The sequence below is a fragment of the Pelophylax lessonae genome (genome assembly GCF_965119305.1).
Source record: "Pelophylax lessonae genome assembly, chromosome: 13".
Lineage (NCBI taxonomy): Eukaryota > Metazoa > Chordata > Amphibia > Anura > Ranidae > Pelophylax > Pelophylax lessonae.
In genome coordinates this window covers 71,695,521-71,711,690 of record NC_138780.1, presented here as the reverse complement: position 1 = coordinate 71,711,690, position 16,170 = coordinate 71,695,521, and the positions used below count along the sequence as shown (strand labels likewise).

Below are 16,170 nucleotides of genomic sequence, written 5' to 3'. Positions count from 1 at the left end.
CTTTGAGCCTTAAAAAGATACTGTAGCTGGTGTGTTGGAAAATACGGCAGTTTAATATGCTTTAAGATTTCTGATTTTACTTTTTGGCAATATTTTTTTTTTTTTTTTTTTTGGACAGAGTACAATTCAAGAGATGTCTGAAAAAGAGGACACTGTGCAGAAAGAGCTGAAGGAAATAAAACAACGTTTGGAGAAAAATCTGTTTATTTTGGAAAGTCGAAATATTGACCCAGGTAAAATAGATGTAGAAGATAAAATGTAGCAATAGGTGTGAGTGAATGAAGTTATAGAAATCCAAGCTGAGGAGTGTAATCTGTACACATGTATTGTGAATTTTTATGTTACAGCAGCATACAAATACAGTGGGTAATTTTTGCTAAAATAAAGTTTGTTTTACCCAGGCTTGTACTATGTGGAATTATTAATGCCTTTATCTAAATGCGATTCAAATTTTCAAAGAATTTTTCTATCCTATTAGTTTCAGGTGAACAAATCCTAGCTGATGTAGAAGAGACACGTAAGATCAGGGAAAAGACAAAGGTACGAAATTTCATTGTATGAGCCAAGCATTAAAAAGTTTTATTACCCATTTTGTGTCTTTCAGTGAAAATATTAACATTAAATTTGCTTAGGTTTTGTCATTAAAGTGGAACCTTCTAAAACCAGGTCTTGCCATAATGTGCACGTATGCATATGTAGCAACCCCCCTAGATAGGTGCTAGGATTAGTTAGATTTAGTGCTGGCTCACTGTGTGCAATGGAGATGGGTGTGATGTTAAGTAAATTTAGCTTGCCTCACTGTAATCAGTGTGGCTGTAATTATTGTGTTAGATAAATTTTAGTTGTGCTCACTGAAGCCAGTGCTGCTGAATAAATAGGTCAGTTAAGCATTCTCAGCTGTTGCTAGCCTGGTGGCTCACTCTGCCTTTCGGAGAATGGAGAATTCTCTGGAACATAGGTTTCGAGCTATGCAGATGGCAGTATGAATACTTATGCAGCCCTGGCCAATCCCAGGGAGCAGGGCCTTAAAGGCTGTGGGATTCTGTATAAATTCTCTGAGGCACTGGGCTTCTGGGTCTTTGCCTGCAGGGGATCAGTCCAGACAGGCAGGGAGGGAGGCAGCCAACTGTCCCTGAACATTCTGTGAGTAGACTACTGTGAGTGATCTTAGACGTTTATACTGTTGCCACACCCCTCTTGTGCTAGAGTCCGCTGCATGTTTGCCTAAAGAGGACGTGGGCTAAGCTCTTCAGGACACCAGCCAATCTAGTTCTCTGCAAAGGCACTCTGTTCTTAGTGCTCTAAAGGAAGAAGTTTGTGTGCTGGTAACCGTTTCAATTACAAAGCCAAGTCCACAGTTTGCTGTATGCAAATATGCTCCATCTGCAGGACTTTTGCTTCAGCTTTTCAGAAACGAGTCTACTGTTTCTGTTTTTGGAGTATCCCACCCAGTGTCCTCAATCCTACCCAAATTCTTAAAAAATGAAAACACCCCCTAGACTTGTTATTGAGGAAAAGTTTGGCTGAGATGATGTGCCTGGCCATGCGGCAATCCACTGAGGAAAAACCTGGGCAAATTTCCAGTGGCTCCTATGGGAGTATTCGCTACACATGACAGACATTTGCACATTCTGGCAGACTTGCCTGACACAGTGGTTTTCATCAGAAATACAGACTCTGTGTTCTTCCTCTCTGCTCTTACGGCACCACTGACTTATTCTTTTAGACCTTCCTGTATCTGAACTCTCCACCATCTTGATTGGCCAACCAGGCATGATGCAACTTTGACGCATGCAGATAAGTGTACAAGTAATAGCAGACTGGGGATAAGCATTTTTGACAGAAGAGGCACACAGATTTTTTCTGCCATTAAAAACTACATGCTAGCATTAAACAAAAAAGTGCTTTAGAGTGCTGCTTATGTTTAGTGGGAGGTGGCTACCACTTGAGTTCATTTAAAATAAATACTATGATCTTAAAAAGGTTTAAACAGAAAAGAGAACACTTAATTGAGGCATGACACGGGAGATGTTGTCATGATTTTTTTTTTTTTTTTTTTTTGCGCATAGCCTTTTATATAAAATACACTTTTTACATTTCAAACATTGATGACAGTGGGCTGATTCACTAAAGTAGACCCTGTTCCCTTAGAAAGTGATATTGATTATCACATATACAGTGCTTCACATAGGGGCATCATTCTTTACCCAATAAATGTCATACAACACCAAACATCATTAAAGTGACCATGCATAAATAACGTTCATGCAAAATATTTCAAATAGTGCTGTGCAAAAATTCCTCAAATATTATGCCATTTGTTATACTGCTGCCTGTGCTTATCTGTGAATAGCATCCGTAATCCTCCACCTCCTAGCCAGAGAACTCACCAGATCATCATAGCCACCTCTTGATATGGTAGGTCATTAAGCGCATGTTTATTCAGGGGGTTACCCCTTCCAGGGCCACTCCCAAACCAGGACCTTCTCCATTATTTTCACCAAAGCGTCTCCATACACACGTTTAAATGGAGATAACAAGAAAGATATCTATAGTGGCCAACCTTCTCATTTTGTTTTTTGTTTATTTGAAACTTGCCTATTTTATTTCCAGGCTTAAATGAATCCTTTCATCTGCCCAACTCCAAAATATTTAGTTACCTGCAATTCAAATTTTTTTACTCCCACCCCCCCCCCCCCCACACATCTAGGGACGTCCCATTGAACCAGCTCTCTCCTTTCAAACACATTTGTTTTAAAGACCCTCACGCCAGGGGTCTAATCTCAACCCTCTACGCTCACTTAAAAAACCTGAGATTGGGCCTCGGGTATATGTAGCAAGATGGGAAACCGATCTAGGTCGCACTCTGGACAGAGTGGAATGGTCTGACATCTGGGCTAACACTAAATCATCCTCCTCCAGCACTGTTGCAGGTGAAGCCTCTTACAAAGTACTCACGCATTGCTATCTGGTCCTCTCCAGGATCGCTAAATTTGCACCTAACCAATCGGCACTCTGCTTTCGCGGTTGCTCGGAGATAGGCACTCCTTTCCATATTTGGTGGCAATCTTCAATTGTCTCCACATTTTGGAAAGAGGTCTTTAAGCAAGCATCTAAGATGTTTGACATTCAATTATCACCTGACCCGTCAACAGCACTTTTGAACTTGAAGCCGGATTCCCTCACACGCAAACAGTTCAAATTTCTTATCCAGCTCTTCACAGCTGCAAAGCAGACAATAGCCAAAGCATGGAAATATCCCTGAATATTCTCGAAACCAATTTGAATAGCACCATGTTACAAACAAAGATGGAAGCCTTGGACAATGAAACCTTACTAAATTCGACTACCTATGGAGGCCGCGGCTCACTCATGCACTTCCTCCAGACTTTAACGAATCTGTGCTACTCTTCTGGTAATGCCCCTGCTCCAGGTGAAATCCACAAATCATCTCAGTGGTCGCTCTATCCTTAAGACCCCCACAACTTTTCTTCTCTTTTTCTCCTCTAGTCCTCATTTTCTCTTTGACTGACTTTCCTCTTTCGTCCCTTCCTTTACCCCCCCCCCTTTTTTGTTTTATCTATATTCAATTTACTGTTGCTACAATGGCTTATATTACAAAGGCCATAGGTCCAGATTTGCTATGTACTGTGATAACTTTTTACAGTTAAAATCTGTTTGAACAATTCTCTTGACCCTTTCTTGCACAAGCGTTCAACCTGTGTATTAAACCGTTTCCATAGACGGTTAGATTGAAAGCTGGAAAGTCTCAATGCCTGTCTCTCTCCCTGTCACAGATTGAACCCATTAGGGGTGATCAGGAGGAGACCATGGCCTTGAATCAGGAGGAGACCATGGCGTTTGCTTTTGGGCAGTTCCATACCAGACCGCTGCAAAGGGAGGTTCTGACCAAATGGAGCAAGGATCCGCTGTCTTTGGACAATTTGATCCTGTTGAGTCGGTGTTCGAGGGAGTCTCTGCTTTGGTGGCTCCGCTCCCTGGCCCTTCATCTGGGAAAATCCTTTCTTTCCCTGTATTGGACTGTGATCACCACTGATGCCGGTCTGTCCGGATGGGGAGGTGTATTGAGAGTCTACTCGGCCCAAGGTGTGTGGACTCGAGAGGAGTTCAGGCTGCCGATCAACATCCTGGAAATTCGGACGATCAGACTTTGTCTTAATTGACGGATTGTCTGCAGGGACGCCCTGTGCAGATGCAATCGGACAATGCTACGGCCATGGCATATGTCAATCATTAAGGGGGCACAAAGAGTGCCCTTTTGGCCCAGGAAGTGGCCGGTATCTTGAGGAGAGCAAAACTATATGTTCCGGCCCTCTCTGCTGTGGCACATTCTGGGGGTAGAGAATTGGCATGTGGATTATCTCAGTTGCTAGACGTTGGATTTGGGAAAGTCTCTTCGCCCGGAGGGGTTTCATCAGCTGTGGCTTCAGTGGGGGACCTCCGATGTGGACCTGCATCAGGAAGGTGCAGAGGTTCATGTCAAGATCTGGGGATCCTCTGGTTGACGCCGCAGACGCCTGGTGACCCCTTGGGGTCAGTATAGTCTGATTTCCACCTTTCTACCAATACTACTTCTGTGGAGACTGCTATGCAGAATCAAGGTAGAAGGGATTCCACTCATTCTGGTGGCACCAGACTGGCCTCGCCGGTGTTGGTACGCAGGCCTGGTAAGGCTGGTAGCAGACGTCCCTTGGAAACTTCCTCTCAGGGAAGATTTTCTTTCTCATCCTGCTTTACAGTCGCTGGCTTTACTGGCCTGGCTATCGAAAGCCAGTTGCTAAAAGACAGACGGTTGTCAGTCGGGAATTCCTACGCTGTTGAAAGCTAGGAAATCTACTTCCAGGAAGGTTTATCATCGAGTTTGGAAGGCCTACATTACTTGGTGTGAGTCTCGAGGCATTCTCCTCATCACTAGAAACTTCAACTAGGTGTGTAGATCAACGTTTGGCTCTGGGCACCATCAAGGGCCAGATTTCCACTTTGGCCATATTTTTCCAAGCGCCGTTGGCAGCGAAGTTCACACTTTTGTGCATGGAGTGCGCCATCTGGCTCCGCCTGTGTGATCACTGGTGCCTCCGTGGGATCTCAATCTAGTACGGTCGGTGCTTCAAAAGCCTCCTCTTGAAAATTCTCAAACTTCCACTGCTCATTCTATCGCAGAACGTGGCCTTAGTCGCTATTACCTCCGCACGTAGGGTGCCAGTATTGGCTGCGTTGTCCTGTCAGTCACCTTACCTGGTGATTCATAGGGACAAAGTGGTGTGTCCCTGTCAGGCGTTCCTTCCTAAGGTTGTCTCTGGGTTCCATTTGAATGACGATATTGTGTTACCCTCTTTTATGTCCTAAGCCAAAACATTCTAAGTAATGTAAAGCAATTTCCTTGGATGTGGTCAGGGCAATTCAGGTGTACCTGGCGGTGACTGAACAGATTCGAAAATCCAATTTTGTTCTTACGGATGGACCTTGTAAGGGGCAGGCTGAATCTGCTGCGACCATTTCCAAGTGGATCTGGCAGACGGTGGTGCAGGCCTATTCCATTAAGGGACAGGTTCCGCCTTTCCCTGTTAAAGCGTATTCTACGAGGGCGCTTAGTGCCTCCTGGGCTTTCCGTCATCAGTAGTTCAGGTGTGTAAGGCAGCTACGTGGTCATCTGTACACATTCACAAAGTTTTATAAGGTGGATGTACTTGCATCTTCGGATGGGGCGTTTGACTGCAAAGTTTTGCAGGCTGCGGTTGCAAAGGCTTCTGTTTCTTGAGGGTGTAGTTTTTTTTCCTGGTGGTGAGCGCGTTGTTACTAGTTGAGTTCCTGTTTTTACCTGGTTGGTTATGTTTAGCCTTGTTGGGAATTCTATGTATTGCTGTGTTTTTCCCACCCCTCATATTGATACTGCTTTGGGACATCTCAGTGGTCTAGAACAGGGGTGGGGAACCTTTTTTCTGCCAAGGTCCATTAGGGTATTTATAAAAATCATTGGGGGGCCTTACAAAAATATCAACTTAAAAATGTGCGTAATATATTTAGTCAAACATTTAATTAACTCCCCTAATGTGATGGCTGCAACTGCTTCTCTTTGGTGAGGTGTGTGATGGCAACTGGTTTCCCAGGTTTGCGTCGGTCAGTCTGGAGCGCAGTCGACTCTGTGGTGGTAAGTTTTGAAAAGAACTGCTGGTGGGTATAGCTGGCTGTTATAGATGGCTGGTAATGCTGTGGGTACTGCTGGCTTAGGCTGGTACTGCTGGCTGGTACTGTGCTGTGGGTACTGCTGGCTGGTACTGCTGGCTCAGGCTGGTACTGCTGTGGGTACTGCTTGCTCAGGCTGGTACTGTGCCGTTGGTACTGCTGTGGGTACTGCTGGCTCAGGCTGGTATTGCTGGCTTGTACTGCTGTGGGTACTGCTGGCTCAGGCTGGTACTACTGGCTAGTACTGCTGTGGGTACTGCTGGCTCAGGCTGGTACTGCTGTGGGTACTGCTGTGGGAACTGCTGGCTCAGTCTGGTACTGCTGGCTAATATTGCTGTGGGTACTGCTGGCTCAGGCTGGTACTGCTGGCTGGTACTGTGCTGTATGTACTGCTGGCTGGTACTGTTGTGGGTACTGCTGACTCTGGCTGGTTCTGCTGTGGGCACTGCTGGTTCTGCTGTGGGTATTGCTGGCTCTGGCTGGTATTGCTGGCTCTGGCTGGTACTGCTGAGTGTGCTGCTGGGGGGACATGCTGGCTAGGCGAAGTGTAGAAGCGGAAACCTTGGGTGTTAAATCCCCTGTTTGTTTGGCTTGTATATAATTACATTCTGGTAAGCAGTTTGTACTACTGGTGGCGGTCAATATACACCTAGTGAAGTTTGGCGAATATCAGAATCTTCATTACCTTTTTGGGATTCTCCTTATTAAGAGACTATATGAACTTTTTTCTATTGTATTTGTTATACAATTTAACTTTTTTCACTCAATATTGGGCGATCTATATTTTTTATATAATATAATATAATCACAATTTTTGATTTCTTGTTTTTTTCTAAATTCAAGTTTGTTTATGATTTATTGATATCACATGTGTTTTGAGCGACACCTCTTCACTTAAATAGCGCAGCTTGTCTAATTATAGTATGTATTATGTGTTTATGGAATGATTGTATGATATATACACGATTTCTCACATTTAGTCCATGAGATAAAAAAAAACAGAAAGATACCACTTCGAATTTTTTGAGATATGACTACCAAATGTTATGAAGATAAGCTAGAGAAAAAACAGGGTGCAGAGTTCAGAAGTGCGCAACTTCCAGAGTGCAGAGTTCAGGAGTGCGTTACATAAAGAATGCAGGGCTAAGTAGCGATCAGGAGCGTGCTACATAAAGAATGCAGCCTGACCAGTGCCCCATTGATGCTGAGTGATTAGTGCCCCCCCATCGATGCTGAGTGATTAGTGCCCCCCATCGATGCTGAGTGATTAGTGCCCCCCCATCGATGCTGAGTGATTAGTGCCCCCCCATCGACGCTGAGTGATTAGTGCCCCCCCATCGACGCAGAGTGATTAGTGCCCCCCCATCAACGCAGAGTGATTAGTGCCCCCCCATCAACGCAGAGTGATTAGTGCCCCCCCCATCGACGCAGAGCGATTAGTGCCCCCCCTATCGACGCAGAGTGATTAGTGCCCCCCCCATCGACGCAGAGTGATTAGTGCCCCCCCCATCGACGCAGAGTGATTAGTGCCCTCCCATCGACGCAGAGTGATTAGTGCCCTCCCATCGACGCAGAGTGATTAGTGCCCCCCATCGATGCCAAGTGATTAGTGCCCCCCCCCCCAATCGATGCAGAGTGATTAGTGCCCCCCCATCGATGCAGAGTGATTAGTGCCCCCCCATCGATGCAGAGTGATTAGTGCCCCCCATCGATGCAGAGTGATTAGTGCCCGGGGATTAGAGAGCCTCCTTATTACACAGAGTGAGTTCTTCTGCTTGCCCGGCGCAGGCGCTCCCATACGAAGTCACCACTGTGCTGTCTATCATGAGGAGGAGGCACGACTTCGTATGACAGCGGCCACGCCGGGCAAGCAGAAGAACCCTGCTCTTTGTGTAATCAGGAGGCGCTCGCCCTCCCCTTCCCCTTTCTGAGGCAGCCCAATGGCAGGGCCATATCAGATGACAGGGCCATAGGTTCCCCACCCCTGGTCTAGAGGACATGGAGCTGTGTCTGTCAGTAAACGAAAAGAGAACTGGATTTTTTGTCTTATCGTAAAATCCTTTCCTCTGAGGTTCACTGACAGACACAGCACCCGCCCCTCTGTTGGGTTGAATTATGTGTTCCTCTGACACTGCTTGTTACAGACTGAAGTCCTATAGCAGGAAGTGATGGTATACCCCCTGGGACTGCCTCAGGGGCATAACCAAAAAGATTTCCGCCTAGTCCTGCTCCTAGAGAGAGCAGCATAAAGCCCAATGGTCTACAAGACATGGAGTGGTGTCTGTCAGTGAACCTCAGAGAAAAGGATTTTATGGTAAGACAAAAATCCAATTTTCTTTTTCGGTCACTGACACACAGCTTCAAGTCTTCAGACCATTGGGCTTATGGTCTTGCTCTCTAGGAGTAGGAATAGGCGGAAACCTTTTTGGTTATGCCCCTTGGACAGTCCCAGAGGGTGTACCGTCACTTCCTGATGTAGGGCTTCCAGTTTTTTCTGCCCAGTTCAGGAGTAAGGACATGGCTCTCTGCTGGGATCTGCGGTCCTGGAATTTTTTTCCTATGTTAAATGGAATTTTTTACTTTTCATTATTTTTATTCCTGTGTGAACTACAACCAACTGTTCCTGTGAGAACTATAATCAACAGCCATTTTGGGCGACACCCTGGACATTGTAGATCCTTGCAAAAATTGATAGAGAAAGAAAGGATGGGGCTTTGCGGGCCAGTGGGAGTAGAAGGATCAGACGCAAAACCAATTTATAAAACCAAATAACATTTTATTGGTATATACGGTAAAAAGCATGGGCTACCATGCATATTTTGTGCAATAGACTAACATACAAAATTGTTAAAATCAAGCAAAATGAGTCATTCACAACATAGAAATACATCCCATGAGGGAAACAAAACCAAAAAGCCTGTGTAGGATGGAGGGTAGGTCTCAAGATGGATTACGGTCAATGTAGGTCCCCAGCAAGCCGACGCGTTTAGCTCAAGGCTTCCTCAGGGCCTGAGAGACCATGACAGACCGGTATTTCCTTATTGGTAATGACTCAGAGTAGATGACAAGGTTGTGGCGACACAACTACTGGTTAGAGATCACTGCTTCCATATTCAGAATACAAAATCCATGTTAGCGTCATATATATTCTCAATACGCTGGATTCAAATATTTGGACCCTCGTATACCACAGAGGCAAGGCTTATAGTCTCCACTGATAGTAGTCTCCTGGGAAACTCGACTACCCGAACCCTCTCCCTGGTATATTCAAAGTTATGGATACTCAACGTTGGGTATAAAGGATCTATTATGGTGTAGGGGTAGCCTCAGGCGGACAGAGGGATGCACTTTTCATGCGACAAAAGAGGGCGACATATCCCTGACCTGAAAGTCCCGGGAGACAGCAATGAATAACCTATTTGTGGTGCAGGGATGGCTCCAGGCAGGAAAGAAGTACATATATGTATCGCTATTTCATGCTGATAGAAGGGACAATAAGTCCCAAGGCCCTTAATAGCCGTGATACGCCAGCAACCTGCTTGTAGATCCTTATGGTTACTAGCTCCGCGCTAAGTTGGCTTCAACATAGTCCCACTGGACAGGGACTGACTGGCGAGTGAAACACCTCACGAGGTCGCATTTCACTAGTCACAACAGCAGTCACGGCCAAAGTCAGGCCGCAGCACCCCCATTCCAACATGGTGCAGTGGACTGCTAGGAACCCACCTGGGGACCGTGGTATGGCGAGTAGTGTCCACCCTCCTTTCCTGCGGAATTGTTGGGATGGTCGTGGGCCCCCCTCCTTCCTCCCCCTTGTGCGGTCCCAGTTAGGGAAGTCCGCACATGGGTGCTGCAGGGGGGGTCCTCTCCTGGGGTCTGTACATTTTTTCCCCGTGGGGTCCAGGGTCCCGTGGTACTGTAGTTCAGCGGTCATGTTTTGGTTTCCCCATAGACTTGCATTGGCGGCCATTTTCCTGTAGTCGGAGACAGTGCTGAGGCTGTGGGTGCCTCTAGTCTCAGGTCAGCGTTATCCTCTTCCTTTTTCCATCAGTGTGGCAGATCGTTTTGGTGCTTTCCAGCTCAGGTGGTGAGTCTCTGGGGTACATTATCCTTCCTTGCTGTATACAGCGCCGCGGGTGTGAGGCTTCTTGTAGTGCCGCTGGGGGGGGGCCTCCCGTGTTTTTTGCTGAGCAGCAGTTCCGCTTAATCCTGTATGGTCATGAAGCCTGAGGAGCTTGTTTTACCAACCGATCCACTCCTGGAGGCTGTGGGACCCTCTGGGTCTGTCTGCCCTGGCAGCCATGAGGGCAGCCCTGCAGTCACTAGTAGCGAAAGTAGATATGGCCCTGCAAAGGAGACCTGGCAATCTTACTCAGATTCTGAGATGGATTTGGCTGCCGCGGACGGCCCACTGGGTCTGCGTCCACGCACGCTGAGTGCTCGAATAGTGAGGATGAGTCGTCCTCTGCAGCCACGCATGAAAAAGCGCTGGTGGAGGCCCTGATTGTATCAGTGCGGGAAACTTTAAAGTTGGAGGACTCGGCGACGCCGATGCAATTTGGCACCTGCAAATCTTCCAAGGTGAATAAGGTTTTTCCCTTTCCTGCCTAATTTAAGGAGATTGTCACTAGTCAGTGGGGTTCCCCAAAACGCATGGTTGGTATAATGAAGCGTTTTGCTAGAAGATATCGCTTTTGAGTAGTCTCTTCTGAAGAGGTGGCCCCTTGGGGTCAGTATCCTCTGATTTACCCTTTTCCTCCAATTCAACTTCTGTCGAGACTGCTACACACTATTGAGGTAGAAGGAATTCCAGTCATTCATGTTTCAACAGACTTGCCTTGCCGGTCCTGGTACGCAGGCCTGGTAAGGCTGGTAGCAGACATCCCTTGGAAACTTCCTCTCAGGGAAGATCTTCTCTCTCAGGGACCAATCTTCCATCCTGCTTTACAGTCACTGGCTTTCACGGCGTGGCTATTGAAAGCCAGGTGCTGAAAGACAGAGGGCTGTCTTGAGTTGGTGATTCCTACGCTGTTGAAGGCTAGGAAATCTACTTCTAGGAAAGTTTATCATCAAGTTTGGAAGATGTACATTACTTGGTGTGAGTCGCGGGGAGTTTCTCTCCGCTTCTTTTCTGTGTCTCGCCTGTTGGAGTTTCTACAATTGGGTGTAGATCAACGTTTGGCTCTGGGCACCATTAAGGGCCAGGTTTCCGCCCTTTTTTTTTTTTTTCCCAAAGGCCGTTGGTGGGGAAACCCTTGGTTCACACTTTTATTCAGGGAGTTTGCCATCTGGCTTCTCCAGTGCGATTCCTGGTACCTCCTTGGGATCTCAATTTGGTTCTGTCAGTGCTTCAAAGGCCTCCCTTTGAAAATATTTCAGAAATTCCTCTGCTCACTCTGTCGCAGAGTGGCTGTTTTAGTAGCTATTCCACACGTCGCGTGTCGGAGTTTGCTGCGTTGTCCTGTCGGTCACCTTATTTGCTGATTCCTAGGGACAAAGTGGTGGTATGACCCTGTCAGGTGTTCCTTCCTAATGTTGTCTCGGGGTTACATTTGAAGGAAGCCTAAACATCCTAACGAAATTGCCTTGCATTCCTTAGATGTGGTAAGAGCGATTCGGGTTTACCTGGCAGTGACTGAACCGATTAGGAAATCTGATTCTTTGTCTGTTCTTACCAATGGACCTCGTAAGGGGCTGGCCGCATCTGCTGCAACCATTTCCAAGTAGATCAGGCATACGGTGGTACAGGCCTACTTCAGTAAGGGTCAGTTTCCTCCTTTATCTGTTAAAGCGCATTCTACAAGGGCGCTTAGTGCCTTGTAGGCCTTCCATCATTAGGCGTCAGTGTTTCAGGTGTGCAAGGAGGCTACATAGTCGTCTGTACACACATTCACAAAATTTTATAAAGTGGCTGTACTTGTTTTGCAGGCTGCGGTTGCGGACCCTTCTGCTTCTTGAGGGTGAAAATTTTTTTTGGTGGTGAGCTCCAGTTGTTCTTAGTTGAGCTCCTGTTACCTGGTTGGCTATGTTTAGGCTTGTTGGGAATTTTGCGTTTCTGTGTTTTTTCCCACCCCTCATGCTGCACTGCTTTGGGACATCCCAATGGTCTGAAGACTTGAAGCTGTGTCTGTCAGTAAATGAAAGAGAGAACTTGATTTTATCTGTCGCTCATTGACAGACGTAGTCCTCCTTGATTAATATCAACTCGGGTTATACTGCCCTCTACAGGAGTAGGACTAGACAGGAAAGAAAACGTTCTGGCCACACCCTAGGGGCAGTCCCAGAGGGTATATCCTCTCACTTCCTGCTACAGCAAATCAGTTTTTCGCTGTCTAGTTAGGAGTAAGGGCCTAGATTCCTTGCTAGGATCTTCGGTCCTGGCAGGATTTTTTTTTAGAAATACTTTTTTAGGCAGCTTTTTTTCTCCAGTGTTCCTGTGAGATCTTCAAGCAAGTACGCTGAAACTGGGCGACGGGCTGGATGTTGAGATCCAGTGGTCACCCCAGTTCAGCCTACGAGCGCGTGCAGGCCATAGCTCCGCGCTGGGTCGGCCGCGACATAGTCCCACTGGACGGGGACTGACCCTGCGAGTTAAACGTCTCGCCTGGACGCCAATGACCAACAGAGTCACGGCGTCCGTATTGGTCGACAGCCCCCCCCACCCCGGTGGAGAGGGGTTCTGTCAGGAGTTGGCGCCCGCCTGGTTCCGGTATGGTGAGTAGAATGTTCCCCCTCTCCCCCTCTCGGGTTTGTTGGTGGACGCGGGCCCCTCTCTGGGATGGTCGGACACTCGGTTTTCTGGGTCTCCCCTCTATCCTATAACAGGTCACAGATCCCCCAATTTGAGTGTGATTTTTGTGGATAGAAACCAGGAGGCTTGGTTTGGGAGCTGACTAAAGTCGCTATTTGACTGTAAGGGTGACTGAAGTCAGTGGCAGACTACTAAAAGGCATTACTATTGAGGTATAGAGGTATCCTACCTGTCTAGTGTGTACACAGGCCGATGCCTATGCCTAAGTTACTGCAGCCACAGATTGCCATCCCTCCAGAAAGCCGGTCACTTCCACAGGCCACACAGCGCCTCCCGCAGGCCGAGGACACCTCCCGCAGGCCGAGGCACTTCCGCAGGCCGCACAGGCCGAATGCACACATCCCGCAGGCCACTGCTAGCTTGCAAGCCGCCGCTATCCTACACAGGCCGCCGCCATTTTCCTGCAGATCGCACGAGGCCGCCATATTGGCGTAGCCTCGTGTCTCCAGCATGGGGGCGGCCATGTTTGAGGTGACCAAACACCTCGTGGAGTAATTGGGAGGCGCCGGAAGGCGTGTAAAGGGGCGGAGCCGTCTCCTTGGCCCAGGGAAAGCAAGCCAAAGACTTCCTGTCTGTAACAGACAGTGCTGGAAGCAGGTTGATAAGAAACTTCTGTGCATCAGGTGAGCCTTGGGGTCTCTCTCTCTCTCTTTCTGAGGGGTCCAAGCAGGTAGACTGAGGGGCGCTACTGCGCTGGGGGACTAAGTTTAAAAAAAAAAAAATGTTTTTTTCTTGCAATTAATTTTTTTGTGTTTGCTGGCAAGTGTCTTGTTACATGAACCCTGCCACACATGTATCACCACCTGATCCCCTCAGGTTGGCCGCAGGACCCTCCAGTACCCCATTTGTGATGATGCATTATCAGCGTTTTGGAGTCTTTGGTATCCCGGGGGGAGGTAGCCTGTCAGGGACGGGGGTCAAGAAGAGCGACCCCCGCCTACCCCTATGTCATCTGATACCTCAGATACGGATTCTGAGCTGGTCATTGCAGTCCCTTTGCTGGGGTTGTTGTCTCAGGTACGGTCTCCTCAGACAGTAAGGAGGACGCTTCTGCCTCCGCCATAGCACAAGAAGCGTTGGTGGAAGCACTAGTTGTGTCTGTCCGGGAAACCTTAAATCTTGAGGTTACACCGGCAGAGGTAGCTGAGACTCATATTCCTTTTTTGGTACTAGCAAGCCTACAAAAAATGGTGAAGGGTTTCCCTTGCCCAAATAGGGTCGTCCGTAAATGAGCCCTGCTATTTCCAAACGCATTGCTAGGCGCTATCATTTTGAGGAATCCCTCATTTCAAAGATGGACGGTACCACCAATAGTGGACTCACCGATTTCCAGACTAAATAAAACCACTATTATCCCGTTGGATTGACAGAATGGGCCCCACCCATCTCTGGGGTGGGGGGACGTCTTCACCGGTTTCCGGATCCAGGGCTTTCCAGAATCCCGGATAAAGGGGTTCGCAAGGTCCATATGGTAAGGATACAAGATCGAGTTTCGATCACTTCCACCGGTGCGATTCTTCCCTTCCAATATTCGACATCCCCGGGTCGCTTAAAAAACTTTGCGGGGGACAGCTTGATACAACAAGCAGTGGTAGTTCCCCTTCCTTGGAGGAGTTCTAGTCGAACTTGTTCACAATGCCCAGGAAAAAGGGCTAGGTGCGTCCAATTCTGGTCTTGGAAGAGATGGAGTCCATCCATACAGTGGTGGCCTCCCTGCATCAGGGGGATTTCCTGGCGTCCATAGACATTTAGGATGCCTATCCTCATATCCCCATCTTCGCAGGACATCAACGTTTTCGTTGCTTTTCCCAAAGATCATCCCTGGTTCCCACCTGGAGACTGAACTATCTGAACTATCTGGGCCTAATTTTGGATACATCCTTGGCAAGAGTGTTTCTCCATGCGGAGAAACTCCAGAAGATTCAGTCAATGATTCGGATGTTGCTGTCCGTCAACTGGCTGGGATTGATGGTCGCCTCCTTAGAGGCAGTACCGTTTGCCCAGTCTCATACCCGAATTCTCCAAAGAGGAGATTCTTCCCATATGGAATCGGAATCCCGATTCCCTGGACAATCGGATCCGATTGAGTGAGCGGACCAGGGAGGCTCTGGTCTGGTGGCTTCGGTCTCCGATGCTCAGCCAGAGGAAGTCATTTCTTCTGATAAATTCCAGGTTTCCGATAAATGTGTTGGAACTGAGAGCGATCAGACTTTCTCTGATTTACTGGACCGAGCAGCTCCAGGGCAGCCCGGTTCGGATCCAATCGGACTATGCCACGGTCATGACTTATGTCAATCACCAAGGGGCACCAAGAGTGCCCTGGCGGCCATAGAAGTGGCCAACATTCTTATTGGGGGAACAGTTGTTCCAGTTCTCTCCGCAATATTTATCACGTGGTGGACAGGCAGATTATTTCAGCCGTCAGATTCTGGATCAAGAGGAATAGTCTCTTCATCCAGAGGTATTTCACCAGCTGTCCCTTCATTGGGGCACCCCGGATATGGATCTGTTGGTAGGTTGGCTCAACAGGGCTCGCACCCGCGATCCTCTAGCGGACGCAGCAGACGCGCTGAACGGCCTGTAAAGGCAGTATCAGCTACTATATGTCTTCCCCCCTCTCAAATTGCTGCTGAGATTTCTCCGCAGGATAGAGGTGGAGGGAGCTCCAGTTATCCTGGAAATTCCGAGCTGGCTTCGACAAGCCGGGTACGCCGACTTTGACAGGCTAGTCGCGGACGCTCCTTGGAGACTTCCTCTCAGGGAGGATCTGTGGTCTCAAGGACCGATCTTCCATCGTGCTTTACAGTCGCTGGTTTTAATGGCCTGGCTATTGAGACCCAGGTACTGAAGGACAAAGGGTTGTCAGCTTCAGTTATTCCTACTCTAATTAAAACAAGGAAAGCGACTTCCAGCAAAGTCTATTATCGCACATGGAAGACTTATATCGCGTGGTGTGAATCTTTGGAATTTCCCCCACGTACCTATTCGGTGACCCGAATCTTGGCTTTTCTGCAAAAGGGGGTTGAGCAGAAACTATCCTTGAGCATTATCAAGAGTCAGGTTTCAGCATTAGCAATCTTCTTTCAGAAGCCTTGGGCGCGCCCTTACCGCCCTGGGATCTTAATTTGGTGTTTGTCGGTTCTTCAGAAACCTCC

General features: G+C 47.8%; 1 protein-coding gene across 1 annotated transcript in view; it reads left to right on the top strand.

Moving 5' to 3' along the window:
* KNSTRN (kinetochore localized astrin (SPAG5) binding protein) overlaps positions 1 to 16,170 on the top strand; it is a 123,438-nt gene that overhangs the window by 88,195 nt on the left and 19,073 nt on the right. Inside the window, exons 5-6 of the mRNA XM_082275409.1 lie at positions 119 to 233; positions 479 to 540. Coding sequence (XP_082131535.1) covers positions 119 to 233; positions 479 to 540 — 177 coding nt within the window. The remainder of the gene's footprint in view (positions 1 to 118; positions 234 to 478; positions 541 to 16,170) is intronic.